The sequence below is a fragment of the Aulonocara sp. 'chitande type north' Nkhata Bay genome, linkage group LG22 (genome assembly GCF_057382095.1).
Source record: "Aulonocara sp. 'chitande type north' Nkhata Bay isolate Kocher_YH1m ecotype deep benthic linkage group LG22, A_spYH_male_GT1.1, whole genome shotgun sequence".
Lineage (NCBI taxonomy): Eukaryota > Metazoa > Chordata > Actinopteri > Cichliformes > Cichlidae > Aulonocara > Aulonocara sp. 'chitande type north' Nkhata Bay.
In genome coordinates this window covers 33,526,338-33,549,714 of record NC_141364.1, presented here as the reverse complement: position 1 = coordinate 33,549,714, position 23,377 = coordinate 33,526,338, and the positions used below count along the sequence as shown (strand labels likewise).

Below are 23,377 nucleotides of genomic sequence, written 5' to 3'. Positions count from 1 at the left end.
GAGGAGACATTGTCTGTGTTGTTGTGTGGGACAATGTCAGCTTCCACCATGCACAGCTGGTTCAGGAATGGTTTCAAACACATCCTCGCTTCATGACACTCTATCTTCCACCATATTCCCCTTTCCTCAACCCAATTGAGGAATTCTTCTCTACATGGAGGTGGAAGGTGTATGATCGCCATCCCCATGAGCATGTCTCCCTTCTTCAAGCCATGTGTGAAGCTTGTGGTGATATAACTGCTGAGCAATGTCAAGCCTGAATTCGTCATGCCAGGAGATTTTTCCCACGGTGCCTGAACAACGAAGACATCCACTGTGATGTTGATGAAAATTTATGGCCCAATGTTAATGACCGGCTTGATTAATTGTGTAAAAGTGATGAAAATAAAATACAAAATATATTGTGCTTATGTAAATGACTTGTTGTTTTTTCTCCCTTTTTCGTGTATGTATGTGTGTGTATATGTGTATGTGTGTGTGTATATATATATATATATATATATACACACACACACACACACACACACACACACACGCACGCACACATGCTGCTTTCATAGATGCAGTGTACACTTTCACACTGTTCTGCTGAAATATTTAAAAAGATAATGTCTCTTTAAGATATTTACATGGCTTTAAGCATTGAAGCTGCCATAGGGACCAATGCAACAGTATCTTTGTCTCTGTCTCTCTAGTCTGGAGATTTATTTGTTATTGTCTTCCCAGGGATAGTTGTCCCATCAAATTCACCCCAAAATCAGACTGATAAAATGGTCAGACTCTAGTGTGTTAACATTCATGCTTAGACACAAGATTAGATACGTTTAGAGAAAGAGAATGAATAAGATTTGTTCGGGTGGATTTCTAGGACAACAACCTCTCGTCTCTAAAAACAACAGGACAGCATGTTTGCTGTCCTTTGGACAGACAAGACCAAAGTGAAGATGTTTGTCCATAATTCACAGCAGCTGTTAGTAGGGCAATGGAAACATGATTTCTGCAGCTTGCAGTCACTGGGTCAACCAATGACAGGGTCATTTACAGTTTTTTACAGACGCTAGGACACATTTCTCAATACTTAGGTCACGTTTGCAAACCTCCTCACACAGTGAGCACAACAGAAGTCTATGTGGGCTAAACTGAGGACCAGTTATCATTGTTTTGGCACAAAATGCATTCAATGACTACATCTCTCAAATTTCATGAATTATTTTCTCACTCAGACACAACAACTGCCAAAAATCTTTGTACGGACAGGACATTTTGCATGTGCTTACATACTGTTTTCAAAACTGTTAAACTTATGGCCAAAACAATAACACAATGCAAAACTGAATAAGACAGCAAAATCCAACAGCAATATTTTATTGATACATATTTTAAATCTAAAAATGCAGTTTAACCAGCCACAGCTGATTCTCATTGTAGATGAACATCTACACAGGTGTTACTCCTTCAATTTCATTACAAAAGGAGACGACTGCTGAATAGGTTTGCTTTGTGATGTAAACATGGACCCAGCCAGAAATGGAGAAGTGGCTGAAAGAGGAAGAAGAGTGGCTGGGAGGGGGCGAGGAATACGTATGCGTGGTGGAAGAAGAATAAGAGGAAGATCAAGAGCTGTAGTCTCAGATGAGATCAGAGCTACTGTAATTGATCATGTAGTAAATCATGGTCACTCAATGAGAGAGGCTGGTCAGAGAGTGCAGCCAAATCTGCAACGCTCTACAGTGGCATCTATTGTTTTCCGGCAAACCAACAGGTAACTTGAATTCTGCAGGGGCATTTGCACATTTCAGAAGTAAATAAGCTTTTGTGTAATTGTTGTTGCATTCCTGCTTAGGACTCAACGGTTACCTCACACAGGAGGGAGAGGACGGATGTTCACTGATGTGCAGGAAACTGCCATTGTTGATATGGTCATCAGAAACAATGGGATAAAACTCACTGAAATTAGACACAGAGTCTTGGCAGACAACGTTACCTTCGCAAATATTCACAGTGTGAGCATAACAACAAAATCTAGAGTCCTGAAAAACATCAGGTCAGGATGAAGCAGTTGTACACTGTGCCTTTTGAGAGGAACTCTGAACATGTCAAGCAACTCAGGAACCAGTATGTCCAGGTAAGATCAGAATACAGATCTGTTTTTGAACAAAACCAAACACACACAGACAACTTTTACAAATTTACTACTGTAACAGCTTATGTTGCCCTGTGGATTTATGTTAGAGAGTCATGGAGATTGAAGGCAGGCAAACACACCACATTTTCTTCTTTGTGGATGAGGCAGGTTTCAACTTGGCCAAAGCACGGCGACGAGGGAGGAATGTGATTGGGAAGAGAGCCACCGTGAATGTCCCGGGCCAGAGGGGTGCCAACATCACAATGTGCGCAGCAACATCCACTGATGGACTGCTGCTACACAGACCACTGATTGGGCCATACAACACTGAACGGCTCCTTGCGTTCCTGCATGATCTCTATGGAAGGGTTGTGCTCGGTGAGGAAAGGGATGCGGAGAGAAGGAATCGGCCAACATTTATAACTGTATGGGACAATGTGGCATTTCATCACTCCCGTGCAGTCACCGAGTGGTTTGCAGCCCATCCCAGAATGGAGTCTCTTTTCCTCCCACCTTACTCTCCATTCCTCAACCCCATAGAGGAATTCTTTTCCTCATGGCGGTGAAAGGTTTACGACCATCATCCACATGATCAAATGTCCCTCCTGGATGCAACGAATGCTGGATGCCTGGAGATATCAGCAGAAGATTGCCAGGGATGGATCAGGCATGCCAGGAGATTCTTTCCTAGGTGTGTTGCCCTAGATGACATGATGTGATGTGGATGAGAACCTGTGGCCAAATGGAGGAGACCGAGTAGATTAGCATTACTATTGTATGTGTATCAGTGGATGGTGTGTATACAAATTCTTGTATTTTGGGATTACTTAGTGCAAAAAAATAAAAATACATAAACAAATATTAACGAATTCTGCATGATGTCTGATTCATTCCAGTAACATATATTGAAATTATAAACAGAGATGTGTCCTTGTTTCACACAAGAAAACACTGTGTAATGCTACATGTTGTTAGTGTTTTTAGGTCATTGTTTTGTGGGTGACAAAGTGTGTTTGTCGGCTGTCAACCTTTGCTAGTGTTCTGGAAGAATGAGTTTATTTGAGACCTGAATGAAGTGTTTTGGTAGTTGTAGTGCATTTTGAATGTGAAATGAACTGCTTTGCCAAGCTGACGGTCAGTTAGGAGGATTGTGTGAAGTGTTTTGCAAAAGTGACCTAAGTATTGAGACATGTGTCCTAGCGTCTGTAAAAAACTGTAAGACTATACTAGTGACACGCAGTCTCAGGCTGAAGCTGTGACAGGCTACTGTAGGATTTTTACATAAAAACTTCCTACTGCTGTCTTCATGGCTCACAGCTCCTACAGCTGTCCTCTATTCCTTTGTCTTAGTCTTTCTTGCTCTTGTGTTTCACTTTGTCCACAGCAGTTTCACTCTGTGCTGCATTCTTGCCCCAAACTTAGCTCGTCGCATCATTTTCCCTCCTGAATTGCTGCAGTACTCTGTGCTAGGTGTTCGGTTCATTGGTGCTTCTAAAGTGCCCATGAGTGTGAATGGTCGTCTGTCTCTGTGCATTGGTCCAGACTGGGTATATCCAGGGTGTGTATTGGATAACCAGAAGTGGGTGGATGGAAATTCACATTGTGTGTAAATGTTGATGTTTTAGTGTGTGCTTTCAGAAGGAACACAAGAAAATCAGTTAGAAAACTAACAGTTTGTTGGATGCTGGACATCGGGCCCCCAAAGGTGAAAGAAAAGATGTAAAAGGAGCAGCAGGACGGTTCCACAGAAACATTTCATCACTCCAGGGTCAAACTCCAAGGTGCGCTTAAAAAGCAAAGACTAGTAGCCAAATGAAAGAAAGATCAAATGAGCTGTTTAGTTGGACGTGATTGGACAGCAGACAGGAAGTGTTTGAGGGCCACTCATGGTGACAAAGCATCTGCCCGCCTCCTGATTTCTTTTGTTTTACATGCTTGTCACACGTAACACAATTAAATATGATATTTCACCAGATATATGATCTGCACAACATTACTTTGGCCTGTTTGGACTGTAATTCATTATTGTCAAGATGTCTTTGAAATACCTTCATCTGATCAGCTGCAGTGGGACTCCTGATTTCTCCTGTTTTGGCTTCCTGTTAAGTCCAGAATTCAAAATCCTGCTCCTCACATACAAGGTCTTAAATAATCAGGCCCATCTTATCTTAATGACCTTGTAGTACCATATCACCCTATTAGAGCGCTCCGCTCTCGCTCTGCAGGCCTACTTGTTGTTCCTAGAGTATTTAAAAGTAGAATGGGAGGCAGAGCCTTCAGTTTTCAGGCCCCTCTTCTGTGGAACCAGCTTCCAGTTTGGATTCAGGAGGGCTACATTGAAATATTCCTTAGCTATGTTAAAATAGGTCATTAGGGCTTTCCATGAGTGTTTCTTCTTCGCTCACCGTTTTCACGTGTTTATACACCACTCTGCATTTCATCATGCTGTTGAGATTATAGGCAACGGGTGAAGTGTCTTGCCCAAGGACACAACGACCGAGACTGTCAGAGCCGGGGCTCGAACCGGCAACCTTCCGATTACAAGATGAACTCCCAAAACTTGAGCCACGATCGTCAACAAACACCTAAACTGAGGCAAGTGAGGCCTGGTGTTTGTTCCTTTCATGAGAAATTATGGTAGGTCAGCATTTAAAACCAGTGTGCTGTATTTACTCTACTTATAGCCTGATAGAGCGAAGGACACTGTCTCCGCTGAACTATGGACACGTACACACATACACTTACACTGATAGGCACTCACTCATCCCCCCTCCCTTTCCAACGCCTTCGATGCTTGTTTCCGGCGAGGGAACACGGCGGGTCTGTGTGCCGCGCTGGAATGGTAGCGCTGTGCAGGGTGGCTGCTAAATGGTAAATAAATGGCCTGTATTTATATAGCGCTTTACTAGTCCCTAAGGACCCCAAAGCGCTTTACATATCCAGTCATCCACCCATTCACGCATACATTCACACACTGGTGATGGCAGCTACATTGTAGCCACAGCCACCCTGGGGCGCACTGACAGAGGCGAGGCTGCCGGACACTGGCGCCACCGGGCCCTCTGACCACCACCACTGGCTGCTGTGTTTCTTCGGATTACTCCTCACCCCCCACCCACCCCTGTGGCTTGTCATGTCTTCACAATGTTGTGCTGTGGACATTTATGTGCTTTTTTGTGCAAAGGAGTTTTTTTGTTTCCTGTTCTCATGCTGTCCTACCATGGAAGCACAGCATGAGTAGGGGTCTCTTTTTTCCTCTTGTACTTTCCCCACTGTAGTGTACATTTCAATGTTTTTCTCTGATTCTACCAATCTCCGACCTGTATCCCCATGTAATGTTTGTGCTATATGTGTAAGGTCGGGGGGGGGTCCCATTTCACTGCAGGGCAACCTGCATGTGACGAATAAAGCTTTGATTGATTGATTGATTGATTATATTTGTCTGACATTAAGATATGTTTGGTGATGGGAAACATTTAAGTGGAACAGATAACTGTTTATTCTGGAGAGAAGAGGAATGTGTGGGTGAGAGGGAGTGAAGGTGGTTTAAATACCTCAGGTCAACCATCCACAGCAACAGACAGAGAGTGAACAGCAAACAGAGTGCAGGCAGGTGGAGTGGGTGGAGGGTGTATTTGTAGTGAGCCCTACTATGATGGATGGTTTAGCAGAGGTGGCAAAAGTCCACCATTCTGTACTTAAGACAGACTAATTTGCTTGATGAGGGAGTTTGGTCCACACTCCACACCAGTTGGTGGCGCTATTGCACCATTTCGCTGTTTGCAACCTCCAAGAAGAAGAAGAAGTGACGCAGTGATATCACGGACCAGGAAGAGCAGGCTATTTACTACAGGACGAGAAGCTTTACCAGCCTATGTGTTCGTTGAGACAGCTTCATAAGTAAGTATGGGCTGGTTTCTTTTCCACGGTAAGCCTCAGTGACGCCATGTTGTTTTTTGTCTTGTTTATGATAATCACACCGTGTTACCGGAAACAACCGCCAGCTGACAGATTAGTGTCCCGAAGCTAGGAGCCGAGCCTGCCCAGCAGCCTGTAACACCCGGGAGATAAACAGAACAAGCCCGATGAACTCGGTGGTTTGGTGATTTAGGAACACACCAAATTAATAAGAGCTTAAGTTCCCAAATATGGCTGCGTACCGGCTGGCACACGCCCGGATAAACTAGCTAACTCATTAGCAAGCTAACAGCTGTGGTTCCGACTAAGTGGCGTTATTTTCAGTTCCGGTCTGCCGTCACTGTACCCGGACTTTGAGACATGCAACTGTACAAACCCCAGAACCTCACCGAGGAGCTGTCATACAGTGAGACCGACTCGGTTTGATCCCTCTCTGTTTCTCTGCAGCCAAAGCGTAAGGTGCAAGGCTCCATCACAAACATGTCCTACGGTAAAGCAGAGAGCCGCTCGGTCCCACGGGACTTCGGCACCTTGATACAGACATGCAGCTCCAACATCCAGAAGATCACACAGAACAGTAAGTGCTTCACTTCCTTTGAAAAGGCAGTGTGACGTGGCTGTGACAGAGAAAGGGGCCCATATAAGAACATGGGTGTTTCTGAGGTGGGGGGTGTTTAACTAGTAGTAAAAAAGCATAGAGACTTCCAGCTGTGTGTCCGTGTACACATGTGTGTCACCCCTGCTCCAGGCTTTTTAAATGCCAACTTGTTTTTAGACTAAAAAGCTTCTTGTTCTTACAGCTCACATGTTTGTTACAGTTGTTTGTTGTTTTATTGGTTTACTATGGTGGCTTTCACTTCAGCTTTTTCCACAATACTGTGCAGCAGAAGTTTCTATTAGTGCGTGTAACACTGTTAGGACATCCAAACTATAACATGACACAATATTTATGTTGTGAGAAAGAATGACACAAAAGCTGGATTTGTGTTGAGCTTGTTTACCTCCTGCGACCTCACACACTTTATTCTCTCATCCAGCTTCATTCCTTGGGCACAAGTGTTCGAGGCTTGGCTTTTTTTCTTTATTACCACTGTGTAAACATATTATAACTTAATTGAAACAGTGGCACCTTCCTCGACACTTCCTGTTGCCTTTGACAAGGTGTGGACTGAGTCATGTGAAAGCTGCAGCAGGACTTTCATTGAAAATCCCAGGAATACATGTTCATGCCCACAATGTCCTACTGCATGTTGATTGTAATATTTTGGGAAAGATTTACAAAAGTATTGCATTGATTAAATTGACCGGACCTCCCCACAAAGTCTGCACACGAGCAAAAAACGAACAATTTCACAAATTAAGGCGTGTCCTTTATTTGCTGTGAGAGGCTTTAAGCAGTGTCACCCAAATACATCCGAAAAACTGTACAAGCGATTGAACACAACAGCCAGATCATCACTGGGTACTTTTCTCTTCCTTATATTATTGCTTATGTTTGTGTTCTGAAATCCCTCAGCTTCTGTTTCAGGTCACACTGATGATGATGATGTCTGACACAAATGTGAACATTAAGCAGCAGCATCAAACTGTGATGACTACAGATGACATCATCTCTGTATAACTACCAGGAACAAAGCGCAGCTTCTTTCTTGTGTCATTTGTATGTTTTTCTTCCAAAACTGAGCGCTATCATTGTGTTCCCATGACAGCGGCTCAGATAAAGACCATGGTGAACCAGCTGGGGACCAGACAGGACACCAGTGAACTGCAGGATCGGCTGTATGTACCGATATCATCTCCTCTGCTAAACAAACACACTTTCAGTCACCTTCATTTTCTCAGAGCCAGCGCTGCCACGCTGTAGCGACTCTGTTAAACTGTCCCATATGAAATGTTTGTGTAATTATTAGAAGGTCTTATGGTCAAGATGACCTGCTGTTTGAACTATTGGTGTTCACAGGCAGCAGACGCAACACTACACCAACCAACTGGCAAAAGAAACCAACAAACACCTGAAAGAGCTGGGATCAATCCCTCTGCCCTCATCGCCTTCAGAGCAAGTAAGTACTCGTTTACATGTCCTAATGAAACTAGCACTGTACTGATACTTCTATAGCTTACAGTCACAGCACTACAATATGCCTCATTCACCATCCAAAGTTCACACTCATTCATAGGCTCCCACTGCTCCTCCTCCTGAGCTACAGCCACCTAACAGTGGAGGATGTCAAACTGTGAGATAAATATGCACACTAAGTTTGAAAGTGTGACTTTGGAGCCTGTTCGTACAGCAAAGGCTGAGTGATGCTGACAGATACACTTGGTTTAATTGGAACTTCAGTCAGCATACAGGGAAAAACTCCAGTATTGTTGCTCAGGACACACGCACACTACGGCTGCCACGATTAGTCGACTAGTCACGATTACGTCGACTATCAAAATCGTCGACGACTGATTTAATAGTCGACGCGTCGTTTGAAGCTTTGTAAGATCCTGAAAGACGCAGGAATAAGTAGCAGGATTTAAGAGTGTAATAACGGACTGAAACAGAAGATGGCAGCACTGCATGTACAAGGATGCCAGCTGCCGTTAAACCCCGAAGAAGAAGAAGAAGCTGTGTCCCAGAATTCATAGCGCAGCCCAGCCCCGTCACTACCTGATCCGTACCGGAAACCCGATCCGTACCCCGCATGCGCAAATCTTACGTCACTTCCTCTCTTTGCCAACATTCAATATATTTGAATGGTACGGTTAGCGCCCAGTTAGCTCCTAGCATTTCTCAACAGCTCTGCCTCCTTTTCGACTGCCCGGGACATTTAAACAATGGACAAATTCACGCTTTTCTCCTCAACAGAGAGCGTCCCCCGATTGAACAACAGCGCCGTAAAATAAGAAGAATGGCGCCTGACTACAGAGTTAATAATATTGACTTAGCAATGTGTCACGTGAAGATTCATCAGCCGGATTAAGTGTTTACTGACAATTGACAGTGATAGCGCACATCATCATCACTATTCCAACAATCCTCTCCTCACAGACGAGCATAAACACACTCGACTTTCGCTAAATCAGATTTAACACACGTTTGTAATGACGCCAATTCAGTTTACAATAGGGTTCATTCGCTCGGTCAGCAGGTGGCGGTATCCTCGTACACTGGGGAGTAAACTGCCATTAAACGAACAGAAGAAGAAGAAAACGTCTGCACATGCGCGGTACGGATCGGGGAGTCCTGATCCGTAACTCTTTTTATTTCTCGTTTTTGTCTACATTGTACTGAAATGCTTCATTATTGCAAACATTTTAAGATATACTTGTTATTCTTAACATCTTAACAGATACTCTGACCCATAACTATCGTAAAACGCTACGACCGGCAGTAGACACCTTTTGCGCATGCGGGGTACGGATCGGGTAGTGACAAGCTCAGTTTCCAACAATGGCGGCAGCTAGTTTTAATGTTACTCTTATTTTTCTTTCTGGGTCACAAAATAAACGTTTAACATATTTTCAGGCGAGAATGTAGCTGTGTAAACCTCAAATATCTGCTCAGTTTATCAGGACACCGCATATTTTCAAAAGCGCTCCGACGTTTTCGGAGACGTCTGTTACCCACTAGCTCGATAGCTAGCCGGGGGCTAGGCTCACTAGAGCCGTGAGAACACCGGACTCCCGGCAAATCGCGTCTTTCGCTACTCAGGTTAAACATGATATATGAGTCACTTAGATAACTTAAAATGTTGTTGTTTGGCTTTTTTCAGTATTTTATTTGTTCCTGAGTAAATCGGTTTGGCTGAGATTAAAGTTTTTACACAGCTGAATAAACGTCAAGCAGACAACTGATCATCAGAAGTGTGAGATGCTCAGAGTTTACTCCGGTGTCCTGTTATATTTTAGATAGGAGGAGTTTATTAAACTTCACCGAAACAATCTGCAGATTTCATTAAACTTTAATAAACTATCATCTTGTCTTTATTTTTAGTTAGCACCTTAAACACTTAAAGCTGTAAGCTAATGATAGTTATATAAGAGCAGATGCTGCTGGTGCAATAAGCTGTACCTGTACGTCCAATGGATGATGATCTGATTAGTCGACTATCAAAATAACCGTTTGTGGCAGCCCTAACACACACACACACACACACACACACACACACACAGTGTGTACAGTATGTCATCATTCGTTGACATTTCATGTGTGGTGATGTAAAAATAGAATAGAATAGAATTCAACTTTATTGTCATTGCACATGCACAGGTACAGGGCAACGAAATGCAGTTTGCATCCATCCAGAAGTGCTTTAGTGATATAGATAAAATGACTTTGAAACAGCTGCAGAGTTTTGAAATCTCAGTTCCAGTAATTTGATCATGTTGATGTTGTGCACACAACAAACTTGTTGGCTTAACAAATGGCACAAGTACAGCTGACATAGTTTTGCTTTCAAAATCAGGATATTTTACTGCTTATATTTCCAGTCTTCTACCGTCTGCTGCGCTGCACGTGGTGCTTCAGATATCTGCTTTATCATCTGTTTATTCTGCTAGTAGTTTGTTTGAATTGTGAAATTAATTTCCTGATACATTTTAGCTTTAAATGAAAGTCAGTAAAGTCACCTCAGAGTCCTCAGAGAGAGTTTACAGTCACGGCAAAACTGAAATATTTCCTGAAGCCAGGAATGTTTGTCGTTATCATGATGATGTCTTTCTAACTGGGTTCTTGCCCTCTGTGTGCCTCGGCTCCGCTGTGTCCAGAGACAACAAAAAATCCAGAGGGACCGGCTGATGAATGATTTCTCAGCCGCTCTCAATAACTTCCAAGCAGTCCAGAGGCGCGCGGCCGAGAAGGAGAAGGAGTCGGTGGCCCGAGCGAGAGCTGGGTCTCGCCTGTCGGTAAGTGTGACACAGCCGTCATTTTAAATTTCAGTTATCATCAGAATAAATACCCGCTACCTCGATTTACAAACATGTGACCTGATGGTTCTGGAGAAGTGTTGCAGTGCATCCACTTTATGAATCATATGAATGCTGTAAGACTCTAGACTGTCTGAGAACAAGTGAATCCAGCCAATATCACAAACGTGGCCTTACAGACAGCTCTGCAAATATGGGAACACGGTACACGCAGTGGGAATAATGGGTCAGTTGCAACTGTGGCTGATAGTTTTCCATGCATTCATGTTTAGCCTCAGTTTGTAGCTGTAGCTCCACTGCTTTGCTGAACTTTGTTATTCATCACGCCACAAAGGATATTAGAGCTGCCTTACCACAAGCAGGTGACTGACAGGATACCCAGACAGAGCAGCATGCTGGGATGTTGCAACATTTGGATGGCATGGTCTGAACTTTGGTTCAGGCTCCTCCAAGAGCCACGTCGTCAGGCCAGGACTCTGCAGTCTATGCACACCTACAGGCCAGTGGACTCTTTCAATGATGAGGATGTAACATCCTGGACAGGGAGGAACGCTGGTTTGAGGGCGGAGTCAAGGAGGCCATTTACGTGTAAAGGGAAAGACCATCTCTGAATGGAGGAGGGGCCTAAGGGTGCATCTGTCACCATCTTACAATGCTGTGATTGCAGCCATTCCCCAACTCTCTGTGAATGGGACTCATGGCCACTGATCAGAGGTTGTTGATCAACGAGAGTTTGCATAATTAAGATTAAGGAACTGACCTCCCAGCCCATTGTTCCTTCAGTGGGCTGGTTTCAGTCATTGTGCAGATGTACTGTTTATAAGATTGAAACCTGCAGTCAGCTGAGACTGAAGACGTCACCTGATGATGATGATGTTGAAACGTTTCTTCCACTGAAAACTTCCAGAATCAAACTTTTGGGTTTGGCTGCAGAGTGTAAATGACTAATAAAAAAACTTGATATAAGGAAAATGAGAGAGATCAATATAATCAATTATGATTGAAGGAGTCGGGAACCACCGACCTTCCAAAAACAACCAGAAAATGAGTTGAAATGACTTGAAAAACAGCACAAAACGTATCCTCTACATCAGATGTTTCTCTGCTAGCCTGAAGTTTGTCTCTGCATTCAGACTTTTGGTCGTTTATCTTCAAACAAAAGAGGGAAAAACAACCCTGGCATTGACGGTGCTGAATTTTTCCTTCTCTTTTAGGCTGACGACGGCTCTCGGGATGAAAAGCTTGTGTCCTTTGATAAGTAAGTGACCTGTTTGTTTATGGTTGACATCTGTTGCAAGTGTGTCATGAAGACCTGCAGTGTCACTTAAAAAGAAAGACCATTTGGAGTCTGCCTGAAGATGGAGGAGAAAGAATAAATCTGTCCAATTCTAATCTTTACACACATTGTTCAGCTGGTCACGTGATCACTGAAATGTTGTTATGTTATGTGAAGCCAAGATGAGTGGGGTCAGATGACCACGCAGACGGAGGAAGCGGTCATCACGGAGGAGGACCTGGAGCTCATCAAGGAGAGAGAAACCAACATCAGACAGCTGGAGGTGATGCTCGGCTCGCTCTATAATCCACATCCAGCACGCTGCCGTCAGCGCTCAGCTAATCTCTGTGTCTTTACAGTCTGATATCATGGATGTAAACCAGATCTTCAAGGACCTGGCTGTGATGATTCATGACCAGGGAGAGATGATTGGTAAGTAGTAACAGGAACGTTGTCGTTCCCATCACTGTGAAGTGACCATTAATTAGTTGCTATATCAATAATCTGTCCTCCTTAAAAACCGACACTCGCTCCCTTTTCAGCTCCGCCCAGAATGCTCAGCCTGCAGCTCCGTCCTCTCTGACCAACATACACAAAACATTCACAGCACATGGTGTCACAGCCTCATTCCAACATCAGTTTCCACCTCACATCTTTACACACAATAACCCATAAAGTAAATTCCACTTGAAAATGTTCCACTTGCATTACAAACAAAAACCCAAAGTAGCGTGCACACAGGTGTCCACGGCCTCTGTTCAGGACTATGTTGAAGCACCTCACTGGGACCCTTCCCCAGATCTGCGCCTCCATAGAAACCTGAGGTCTGCAGACCTTCCCCGGGCGTTTTGGCTTGGTCTGCGCTCTGACGTGCGCTGTCAGCAATAGGACAGTAGACACACAGTAGACATGACACTCCAAGTCATGTCCAACCAACCGAGTCAACCACCAGTGGACTCGAGTCAAATCAGCAGAAGCAGGATCCACCTGAGCTCAAATCTCAATGTTAGATTTTTGTTTCCCTTCCCAGTTTGAAGAAACCAGTTAACCAAACTAAAAATCGTGTCTTTGCAGGCAGCACATGTCCAGGGCAGCTCCCAGCTGACCGTGGTGTATTTTTGTTTTTGTCTCCCTGCAGATAGCATCGAGGCCAACGTGGAGAATGCTGAAGTTCACGTAGAACGAGGAACAGAGCAGCTGCAGAGAGCTGCTTACTATCAGGTGGGTGTGTCGGTCACCACTCTGTGGCGTCATTCAGCGCAGACCCTCACCATAACCCTGCTGTCCCGTCTTTATCGCAGCAAAAGTCCCGGAAGAAGATCTGCATCCTGGTTATGGGCTGCGTCATCGTGCTCGTCATACTCGCCGTCATCATCTGGCAGGCGTCCAAATGAGCCGATGTCAAGCAGCCAATGTAATCGTTTCAGTCCCCTCCCACCTGCTTGGAATCAAAAGAAGAGTAAGAAAAGGCTCATCCCTGCACCAAGAACAGTGCAGCACGTCTACAAAGGGCTTGTCGATGTGGGAATTGTAGTTATCTGAAGTAAGCAAGCCTTTGTGTTCCTTTAAAACTGTAAGAGGTGATTTAGGGGACGAGGACTGGGTTGGTGCAGGGGAGCGATTCCAGACTTGATTCCTAAATTAGCGTCACTGATACATTTCTTCTTATTAACTGCACTAACACTAGCTCTCACTGTTTTGCAAATGTCAAAAATATTGTTGGAAATTATTTTAAAGACATGCACACAAGCTCGTCTGGGTAACTGAAGATATTTAGGGTTTTTGTTGTTGTCCATAAACATGTTGTGGCCCTTTCTGATGTCTAGTGTGTGGAGAACTGTATCCTGCTGTGGTTCCTTGTCTTCACAGGCACAACGTACTGGTAATGCCAGCGATGGTTAAATCGTACATGTTGTAAAAGCAAAGTTGAAAATATTAGAAGTCGAATTCAACTCTGCATTAGTTCAAACATCAAGAATGGTAAATAATCGTTCCTTCAGATCAAGTGTTTTAAGTTGATTTCTATGAACCCTGACAGTATGATAATAAATGTCTTAAACATTTGCTGTTCTGTGGTATGTTTCCCTCTGTGATTGTACACATCAGCTTTACTTGATTTACAGCTGTTGGAAAAGGAAAGTTGCTCTTTAGTTAGTGAAGGAAATCATTCCGACTTTGAGTCTGGTTACTCTGTCAGCATCATCACTGAAAACTGATAAATGGGTCTGGAAATGCAAGAGGTGATCATTTGAATCCTTTCGTTTCCTCAAGTTCTCCAAATCATCTGCACGCTGCTCTCAGAGTGAATCGAAGACTGCTGGGTCCCCGGTAGCTAAATTTGACTGCACAATCTGGCCGGAGCTTTTCTGAGTTTGCATGTTCTCCCAGTGTTTGAGTGGGTTTTTTCCAGGTACTCCAGCTTCCTCCCACAGTCCAAAAACATGCAGTTAATGGGGTTAAGTTAATTGGTCATTGTAAATTGCCCATTGGTGTGAATATGGGTGTTGTTTGCCTGTGTGGTAGCCTGGCATCAGACTGGTGACCTGTCCAGAGTGTACCCCACCTCTTGCCCAATGACAGCTGGGATACGCTTCAGCTTGAAGGCCTGTGGTACATAGCTGATTATTAGAGACTGAAGCATTAATTAATGGCAGGACTTCTTTGAGCAGTTTTGTAGGAATGGGGTCTGAAAGACACGTTGATGGTTTGGAGGAAGTAATTATTGAAATTAACTCAGAAAGATCAACTGGAGAAAAAGAGTCTAAATGAACATCGATGGTGCTGAAAGTAGCTTGAGTTTGAGAATTATACCACGGAGTTAAATACTTCTGATCTGAGGCCTTAGTTTTCACAGGAGCTACAGTCATACGTAGTGAGGAGGCAAAATTATTAACAAGATAATCGACCTCGTAGTGTTCAGGTAGCTGCTCTATGTTGGTACGGGGCATTGAAGATGATAACAATCTTCAATGTTAAAATCAGCCACAGTAATGATTTTATCTGAGCTGAGCACTCGATCAGATAAAAAGTCTGAGAGACAGAAGCTTTGTGTAAGGCCCAGGTGGGCGATAGATGATCACAAATAAGGCTGCGTTCAAACTGCAGGGGAAAGCGCATCAAATCCGACTTCTCTGACCCTCTGCGACCATCTATCCAACCATGGTGTGACGGTGTGAACGGCACAAATCCGATATCTTCAAATCCGATCTGGGTCACTTTGGTATGTGGTGCTGAATCCGATACATATCTGATGTTTTAGAAAGCGACTGCTGTTTGACGGTCACGTCGCATTAAATCCGTCTTTTACGTCACCGACACAAGACAGACGCCGACTATCAGCGCCCGACATGGTGAACGCTTCTATCCAGGGAAACTGCTGGGAAGACAGCGTTGGAGAAACGTGAACATTTTCTTTGTACTGTATAATCTGCAGATTCTGACAGAAATCTGCAGCTAGAAGCAGCGCTCCTCTGAAACAGCAGTAAGGATCATTATTAGGACAAATGTAAATAACAAAACTTTATAACTTAAAGCAAAACTGGGAAACGTGAAGTCTTTACATTAAGGCCATCAGTCACACATCCTGTTGCTCTGGGTCTAAACAGAGCGTCGTGTGTGACGTCTTCTTTTGTGCACGCGGCCGCTCTGAGCGTTCACACTAGAGCGCGTTTGATCAAAAGATCAGAATTGAGCATCAAGACCTGCAGAGTGAACGTAGCCTCAGACTGTTTCTTGAGTTTTACAGTTAGGAATATCTCTCTGTCTACAATGTGCCGTCTCTCAAGACAGTCAAAACCCTTTAACTGGAACTTGATCAGTCAGGCTAGAATCAAAAGTACTGATGTCATCAGGACATTTCCACACTGAGCCAACACCTCTCTGTTACAGAGCTGAGGACGCCTTTGTGCCCAATATCTAGAATAAATATCTACATTTAACCTACAATGACAAAACCAACTCAAAGTGCTCTGACTAAATCGAGTTTGTGCGATTGTCTCTACATTGTGACTGATGAGACTACAAACCATTATACACATTTAACAATTAAATGATCTGACAAACACATTTGTTTCATTTTCTGCTCATTTTATTTCCAAATTAAGAAGCAAATTCTGTGAGTAATTATGAAGATAATCACGCTGTCACTCTGTTTCTGAACAGCCTCCTCAAAGATCTACAAAAAGAAGCGAGGGCCCTAACGACACAGTTTCTCGGCCTGTCTTTCTGGGAACCTGTGGATCCATTTTGTGCGTTGTCCTCACTGGCAGATTGTTGCGTTTTGTTCTCACTGGCTGGAGAAACGCTTTTGTTACTTTCTAAACGTCTCAGCGCGTGACCGGAGCCGCTCGATGCTTTTAGCTCTGCTTTTAATAGCTCCACAACGGCTGCTACAAAAGTCGCGTCACCCTTTTCCATCACAAACTGAAGCACGTATTTGGATCCAAATATGCGACACAGGTCTTTGTACATTATGATGTACAAGTTTTTTACAGTTTTTAGAGGAGTCAAGTCTCCCCCAATCTTCTCTCTTATATCAGTCACTATCTGCTGAAAATTCAGCTTTACAGCAGTTGTTTGTGTTTTCTCAGAAACGTGAGCGACTAAATTTGCAAGACACAATATGAGAAAGGTATCGGTCTCTGCGGGCGCAGGAAGCGCCCCAGACGAGCACTGCGGGGCGTCGCTACATTTTTCTTCACTCTCTGAACTCTCACGGTCAAGATTTTGGACATCAGTGATTTGAAATGCATCACTGTTGCCCTCGCTACCCACATCTCCCTCACCTACACAAGCTGGAGTCTGTGTGCTTTTAAAAGTCTCTGCAGACTCTGGTTTAAAGTCGTCATCTTCCTCAGAGTTTGGCGAGTCAACAATGCTGTAGCTGCGACTCTCACCATCTGCAAAAGGGGGAGCTAAGGTCTTTGTAAAGTCCTTTAAAATGTTCGCTACACTGTGAACCATCCCAACAAAGTTTGTTGGGGATGTGGATCTATCTGATTGCAAGGACGTGGACCCTGTGATACGACTCAGGGCTGAGTTTACGTTCTTTGCAATCGACACTGAAAATAAAGTCAGTAGTTTGTCTGAGTCACAAGACCGCCGTTGCCCAAAACCCAAGACCCAACCGAAGCAGTAATGAAAGATGTTTCTGAGGCTGGCCTGAATATCATCCTCTGTCACCCTGCAGTCACTGCACCCATCAAGCAGAGGTTCAACCTTCATCCTGAAAAGGGAGAGAAGAGAAACGTAGTCATCTTCCCACACTATCACTGCTTTGTCCAAATCTACAGGCGTCATTAAAAGAAACCACATGGACGACTTCACACGTGATGTAAACGAAGCAATGCTGTGTCCTCTGAAAAACCCCTCCGTCACCAGGATTACCCGATGAACCATCTCATGTAAAACGTCTAAGAAGAAGAAAGACTGAATGAAACTGTTTGATAAAGCAAGCTTTAGATTTACCGGTCAGCGGAGCTTTCTTTGTCTCCACAATCATGGTTATGTGGGCAGCATGAAACCTGTCGGCGTATGACTTTATACACTACGGTGCTAATGTGCCCTATGAGTGCTCGGCACATCTCGGTCAGCAGATCGACGACATCCGAGGAGACGTCATCGGTGGCTAATGCCGTCCACTGTCTGAAAGAAAAACATTGAGAATGGTTGAGCGAAACAAACCTGTAACCAGTGAATATGTCTGTGTATGCTGGTAACTGTCTCGCTGACTTTGAGCTTGTGACTTACCTGAGCGATAAATCGTCTAAATAGTTTCTGAGGCATCGTTCAATGTCTCCAAATCTGAACAGAGGCACGCTGAGATGACTGCACCTCGGTTCAGCACGTTCATCTAATGGGATCTAGAAAGAACAGACAGATGTCAGGGAGCAGGCGTTACACATCCAAAATAACAAGAATTAGACCAGCAGCCAATGTAAGGTTTTTGTCACAGCTGCACAAACAGTATTGGTGCTCATTTTGGATGCTTCTGTAACAGTTAGTCCACCAGTACCACTAAGCTTCTCACATATAATCATTGCAATTATTGCATTTTCAAAATGTCTAAAATATTGATGAGAGGTGGTCTGATCAATTTTTCAGAGTCCTACCACGTTCATGTTTCCACAATCTCGTCCGTGAATTCACGTTTTGGCGACAGCTTTGCACAAATGATCACTTTTTCCAATCTTTCACTCTCCGTCCTCACACTAGATCTGGATAGTTGTGTACTTTTGACCATCAGGGGACCTGACGTGACGTCGGTTCGAACGTTCAGCGCCTTTGGCCGTGGCGCATGCGCATGCTTCGCGTTGACTTCACGTGCGGCTTTTCTGTGTAGTTTTCATGGCATAGCTACTGAGACACGCCCACCTGGCAGTACTGCGGTCTTTTGCGCTCCAGGCATCGTTTGAACGTCTTCGAGTGGAAGTTTAGCTGAAATGAAGGACAGTGTCTTTGCTATAAGAAGCGTTTGTTTAGAGAAGGGCGCAGAGTATGGCGCCAACATGTGAACGCAGCTCTCCCAGCCCTGCTTTACAGCTCAGGCCACTAATTAGACAGTTAATGATGATTATGAGTCACCTCGTGAGCTAATGCTATTGGAGGATTTTAAGCATCCTTACCCGAGAGATGAATAATGTTCGTAAATGAACACAAGGTGACGTTAATGTCGAGTTGCGCCGTGCGAGGCTTGAGTCTGGTCGTGAGACCCCCTCACGTCCACATGATGGTGAATACTGTTATTAAAGGATCACCTTGTTGCTGACTGCCTGGCACTGAAGCGTAAACAGCAAGCCTCATTACAACTGAAAGGGCCGGGATTGATTACGGCTGTAGAGCAGCGGTCCCCAACCTTCGCTGCTCCACTGGCCGGTTTAACGTCAGACAGTATTTTCACGGTGTGGCGGATAAATGCAACAAAATAACATGATACGACAAAAACGGTGGTATTTTGTAAATATAACAATAAACGCGAATTAACTGTGTAATGGTGTAACTTTATTAGCCAGTCAAGACTGAGAGTAACATCCTCCATAATGCGCTCTGGTCGCTATGGTAACGTGTAAACCTTTCTTTCAAAATAAGACACACAACTACAACACGGCAAAGACCCAGGGAAACCGAGTTAATTATTAGCCTCAACTCTCACGGCCCGGTACCGGTCTGTGAGTCGTTTGGTACCGGGCCGTGGCCCGGGGGTTAGGGACCGCTGACTGTCTGTGTCCTCCACATATAAAATAGATCATTATAAATATTTTTTATGAAGTCTTAGTAACAGAATTTCCTTTTAAGTGTTCAACTTTTTACAATAATGTCCATGAATCCTTTCTATATTTGTTCGTTCAGTCGTTCTTCTTGTCGTCCACTAGGAGGCAGTACAAATAAAGCACTGGAGCTCTGCCATCTGTCTGCTTTCCCTCACCCCAGCTCAGGGGTCTCAAACGAGCTGTGAACCACTGCTGGCTCTGTCATCTCATGTGAGGCCACACGTGGCAGCACTTCTGCTGTCATTGTGTTCGTATTTAACAAAACCAAAGTGCAGACATAAGTGTGCACATTAGTTTGTGAGTCTGTCAGTGAACTAACACTGACAATCCCTCTCATGTTTGTGTCTCTGCTCATGTTTATCCGGTTGTTCAGTGATGACGCGACGAATCCTACTTCCGGGTCTAAAGTAGTCTGCGTTTAATATGGCTTTTGTGTTGTTAACATGTTTAATGTTATGTATTTTCTTCTATTTGATCTCAAAAAGCTCCTAAAACAGTCAGTGATCCCTGTTGACCTCCCTCGGCTTTTATTACCACTAATCATTTATTTAAGCTCAGTCTTTAAAACCTTAGGATGTAGCTACAGCCCAGCCTATGCAGCAGTATATGAATGACTAACCTCGTATTGTGGATGGATTATCTCAGTTGTTCTCCTGGCTGAAGTTTGGTCCTTTTACAGCATCCTGCCATGCGATTACATTTGTTCCTGACCACCGAGAACACTCACGGTAACTTTTATCGAGTGGAAAAAAAGTTAGCTTGTTTATATTATGCTAACATAGCTGTGTCGCTAGCGGTCACCTAGCACATCATTATATACCAGCTAGCCCAACTTAAGTAACCCTACAAACGTCACTGCTGTTTAGTTTTCTGTCTTCATTTATGCTGGAAGTGATAACAGAGCTGTACGTTTTAATTTGTTTCCAAAACCCCGCAGTCAGGACATGCTATATTGTATTTAGATAGAAGCTAGCGAGCTAACTCCCTGCTAACTTCTAACTCCGTTAAATGTCATAAATTCCGTTTTCATGGATGCCTGGATGTTAAACTCAATTGTTACACCTGGTAGAGCAGAACGCTGATCATTTTATTAAAGATGAAAGACTTTAGACAGTTTTTCAACTCTCAGCAATGCCATAGTGATCGTTTGATATATGGACCTGCAGCGGAGTTTAGGCCCAGACACGGCTAGTGACGTCAGACTGAACAACCGGATGGGCTCAAATTGTGGTCATAAATAGTTTGTACTTGTAAATCAGGATTTGTGTGTGTAAAAAAGATTTGTGTGTGGACTTAGCCAAACAATACATGTGAAACTCTGCACTCAAGTTTCAAGTTACAAGTACGAATTTTGACCCCATTTTTCTTCCTTTCAGCTGACTGGTCAATAATAATAATAATAATAATAATGGATAGGATTTATATAGCGCTTTTCAAGGCACCCAAAGCGCTTTACAATGCCACTATTCATTCACTCTCACATTCACACACTGGTGGAGGCAGCTACGGTTGTAGCCACAGCTGCCCTGGGAAATTTGGTTGTAACAGCAGCCAAAAAGACAAATATACAAACAAACAGTACACAGGACACGGAACAGAAACATACACAATTTTTCTTACATATTTACATTAAGGACAATGGTTACTATAAACAGAGAGTACTGTACAGTAGTGATGGGCAGATGAAGCCCCATGAAGCACTGAAGCTTTTCATCCAATTGGTTCACCCCAACGCGAAGCTTCATGAAGCTTCATTTGCTCTAGCAGGACACCTACTGGACGTAAAAATAATAGCTGGCATGAATTTGAAGAGTGTGGCATTTTGCACACAGCCTGTAAATGTCAACAACAAAAGGAGTGTGTAAAACATGTATATTGTAGTGATGGCAGTATACTGTGTATATTTATAGTGGCAGTATGGGAAATGATTATTTGGAAATGCTTGAAATGGAAATGATCATTTACTGTGAGGTGAGGTGTGGTTGGGGTGTGGACAGTGGTTGTGCTTTTGTAACGTTGAGGTATGGACAGCTACACACTGAGGCTTTGAGCCTCAGTCCTGCCTGTTCACATTTTATTCTGTAAAAACTAAATTTTCACTGCTTTTATGACCTTTTTAGTGGGGAGAACATAGCTAGGATTTAATGATTTAACAAATCTTTTGAATCCTTTGTCCTCCACAATGCTAAATGGCTGGGAGTCCTCAATCACCATGCTAACCAGGTCTTCATCTATTTGAGATTGTTCTCCTGAGGAAAGACAATAAAGATAAAGCACAAATATAAATATCACACACGTAACTTATTACAGTTGTATAATATTGTTATATCATTTAGTAACATTACTGCATCCTATATTATCATTGCATTTGATGGCTCACCTGGTCTTGCTCCACGATCGGTGTCCCCCTTATTCTCATGCAAAGCTCTGTAGTGCCTAAGCATGGATGAGGTGTTGCTGTTATATCCCAGCTCCCTGGCACATAGCAAACACTTCACCTTGTACAAAAGTCAAGACAGCTCAACATAAATTGTATTGCACCATCAGTATCATGAAAATACATCTTCTGTAGAAATACCTTGTTGGGAGGAATAAGATCAAAATGTTCCCACACAGGGGAGGACATCCTCCTCTTCTTAGCTGGCTCCATTCTCTCCTGACTTTCCTCACTCTCATAAACCTCCAAACTGTCTCCAAACTCTCACTAACCGCAACTCTCCATCAAACACCCACATTTTTGAATGAAGTCTGAGGGGTTTATATCGCTGTCATATCTCGCGGCAAAGTTCGAACCACTTCATGAACCAGTCACGTGGTACAGCAGGGCAGCGAGGCTTCGGACGTCATCATTTTCAGCTCCTCCCATAAATGAAGCAAGCCTCGATACGCGCTTCGCGGAAACGCCCCCTCCATTACTCGACACACGCTCCGAAGCCTCGATACAGAACGTCCCATCACTACTGTACAGTTATTAAATTAAATAAAAATAATTACAGGTAAGAGGCAAACCAGGTTGTAGTGTGAATTGGTTAATTAACTAGCTTATTGCAGTTACAGCATTGATGTAAACATCTGTGTTTGTTGGGAGCAGGTCTGATTGTACAGTCTGACAGCTGCAGGGAGGAAGGACCTGCAGAAACGCTCCTTCATGCATCGAGGATGCAGCAGTCTGTCACTGAAGCAGCTCTGCAGCAACATTTACATGCATGGGGTGGGAGACTCTGTCCATCACAGATGTTATTTTGGCCAGAGTCCTTCTGTCTCCCACCACCTGCACTGGGTCCAGGGTGCATCCCAGAACAGAGCTGGCCTTCCTGATGAGTTTATCCAACCTCTTCCTCTCAGCTGCTGATAAACTGCTGCTCCTACATACCACACTGTAAAAAATGCCACCACAGAGTCATAGAAGGTCTTTAAAAGCGCTCCCTGGACTCCAAATGACCTCAGCCGCCTCAGCAGGTAGCGTCTGCTCTGACCCTTCCTGTAAAGAGCATCAGTGTTGTGGCTGCAGTCCAGTTTATTATTCAGATGAACACCCAGGTACCTATAAGAGTCCACTATCTCAATGTCCACTCCCTGGATGTTCACCGGTGTCAGTGTGGTGGGTCTGCGTCTCCGGAAGTCCACCACCAACTCCTTCGTTTTCCCGGCGTTGATCAGCAGGTGGTTTTGGTTGGTGGGTTAATTGCCCACAGATGCTATCTTGCGTATCCCCCTGTATAACTTGTTTTAAATGATTTTATAACAATTCTTTTTCAACTTAATTTTATTCTTAATTACATATATATATATATATCCCAACAACAGTTGCCCCTTTCTCTTGTAAGATGAAGACTCTACAATAATAATGATTGCATGCTATGTTGTTTTTTTCCT

At 43.8% G+C, this 23,377-nt stretch overlaps 2 protein-coding genes across 2 annotated transcripts; one reads left to right on the top strand and one right to left on the bottom strand.

Annotated features, from left to right (window-relative positions):
• The first annotated feature begins 5,871 nt into the window (after positions 1-5,871).
• On the top strand, positions 5,872-14,297 carry stx12 (syntaxin 12). The gene is made up of 10 exons (XM_086280548.1): positions 5,872-6,025; positions 6,491-6,620; positions 7,753-7,822; positions 8,004-8,103; positions 10,799-10,936; positions 12,172-12,215; positions 12,411-12,516; positions 12,593-12,665; positions 13,372-13,454; positions 13,535-14,297. Exons 2-10 carry the CDS (start codon positions 6,524-6,526, stop codon positions 13,625-13,627), a joined length of 804 nt encoding a protein of 267 aa, XP_086136674.1. The 5' UTR covers positions 5,872-6,025; positions 6,491-6,523; the 3' UTR covers positions 13,628-14,297.
• A 1,990-nt stretch (positions 14,298-16,287) lies between these two features.
• LOC147304521 (uncharacterized) lies at positions 16,288-19,268 on the bottom strand. Its single transcript, XM_086280998.1, has 5 exons — positions 18,857-19,268; positions 18,344-18,668; positions 17,982-18,094; positions 17,700-17,876; positions 16,288-17,457 (listed from the first exon to the last, which is right to left on the bottom strand). The coding sequence occupies exons 2-5, from the start codon at positions 18,350-18,352 to the stop codon at positions 16,368-16,370; spliced, it is 1,389 nt and encodes a 462-aa protein (XP_086137124.1). The 5' UTR covers positions 18,353-18,668; positions 18,857-19,268; the 3' UTR covers positions 16,288-16,367.
• Positions 19,269-23,377: the final 4,109 nt, after the last annotated feature.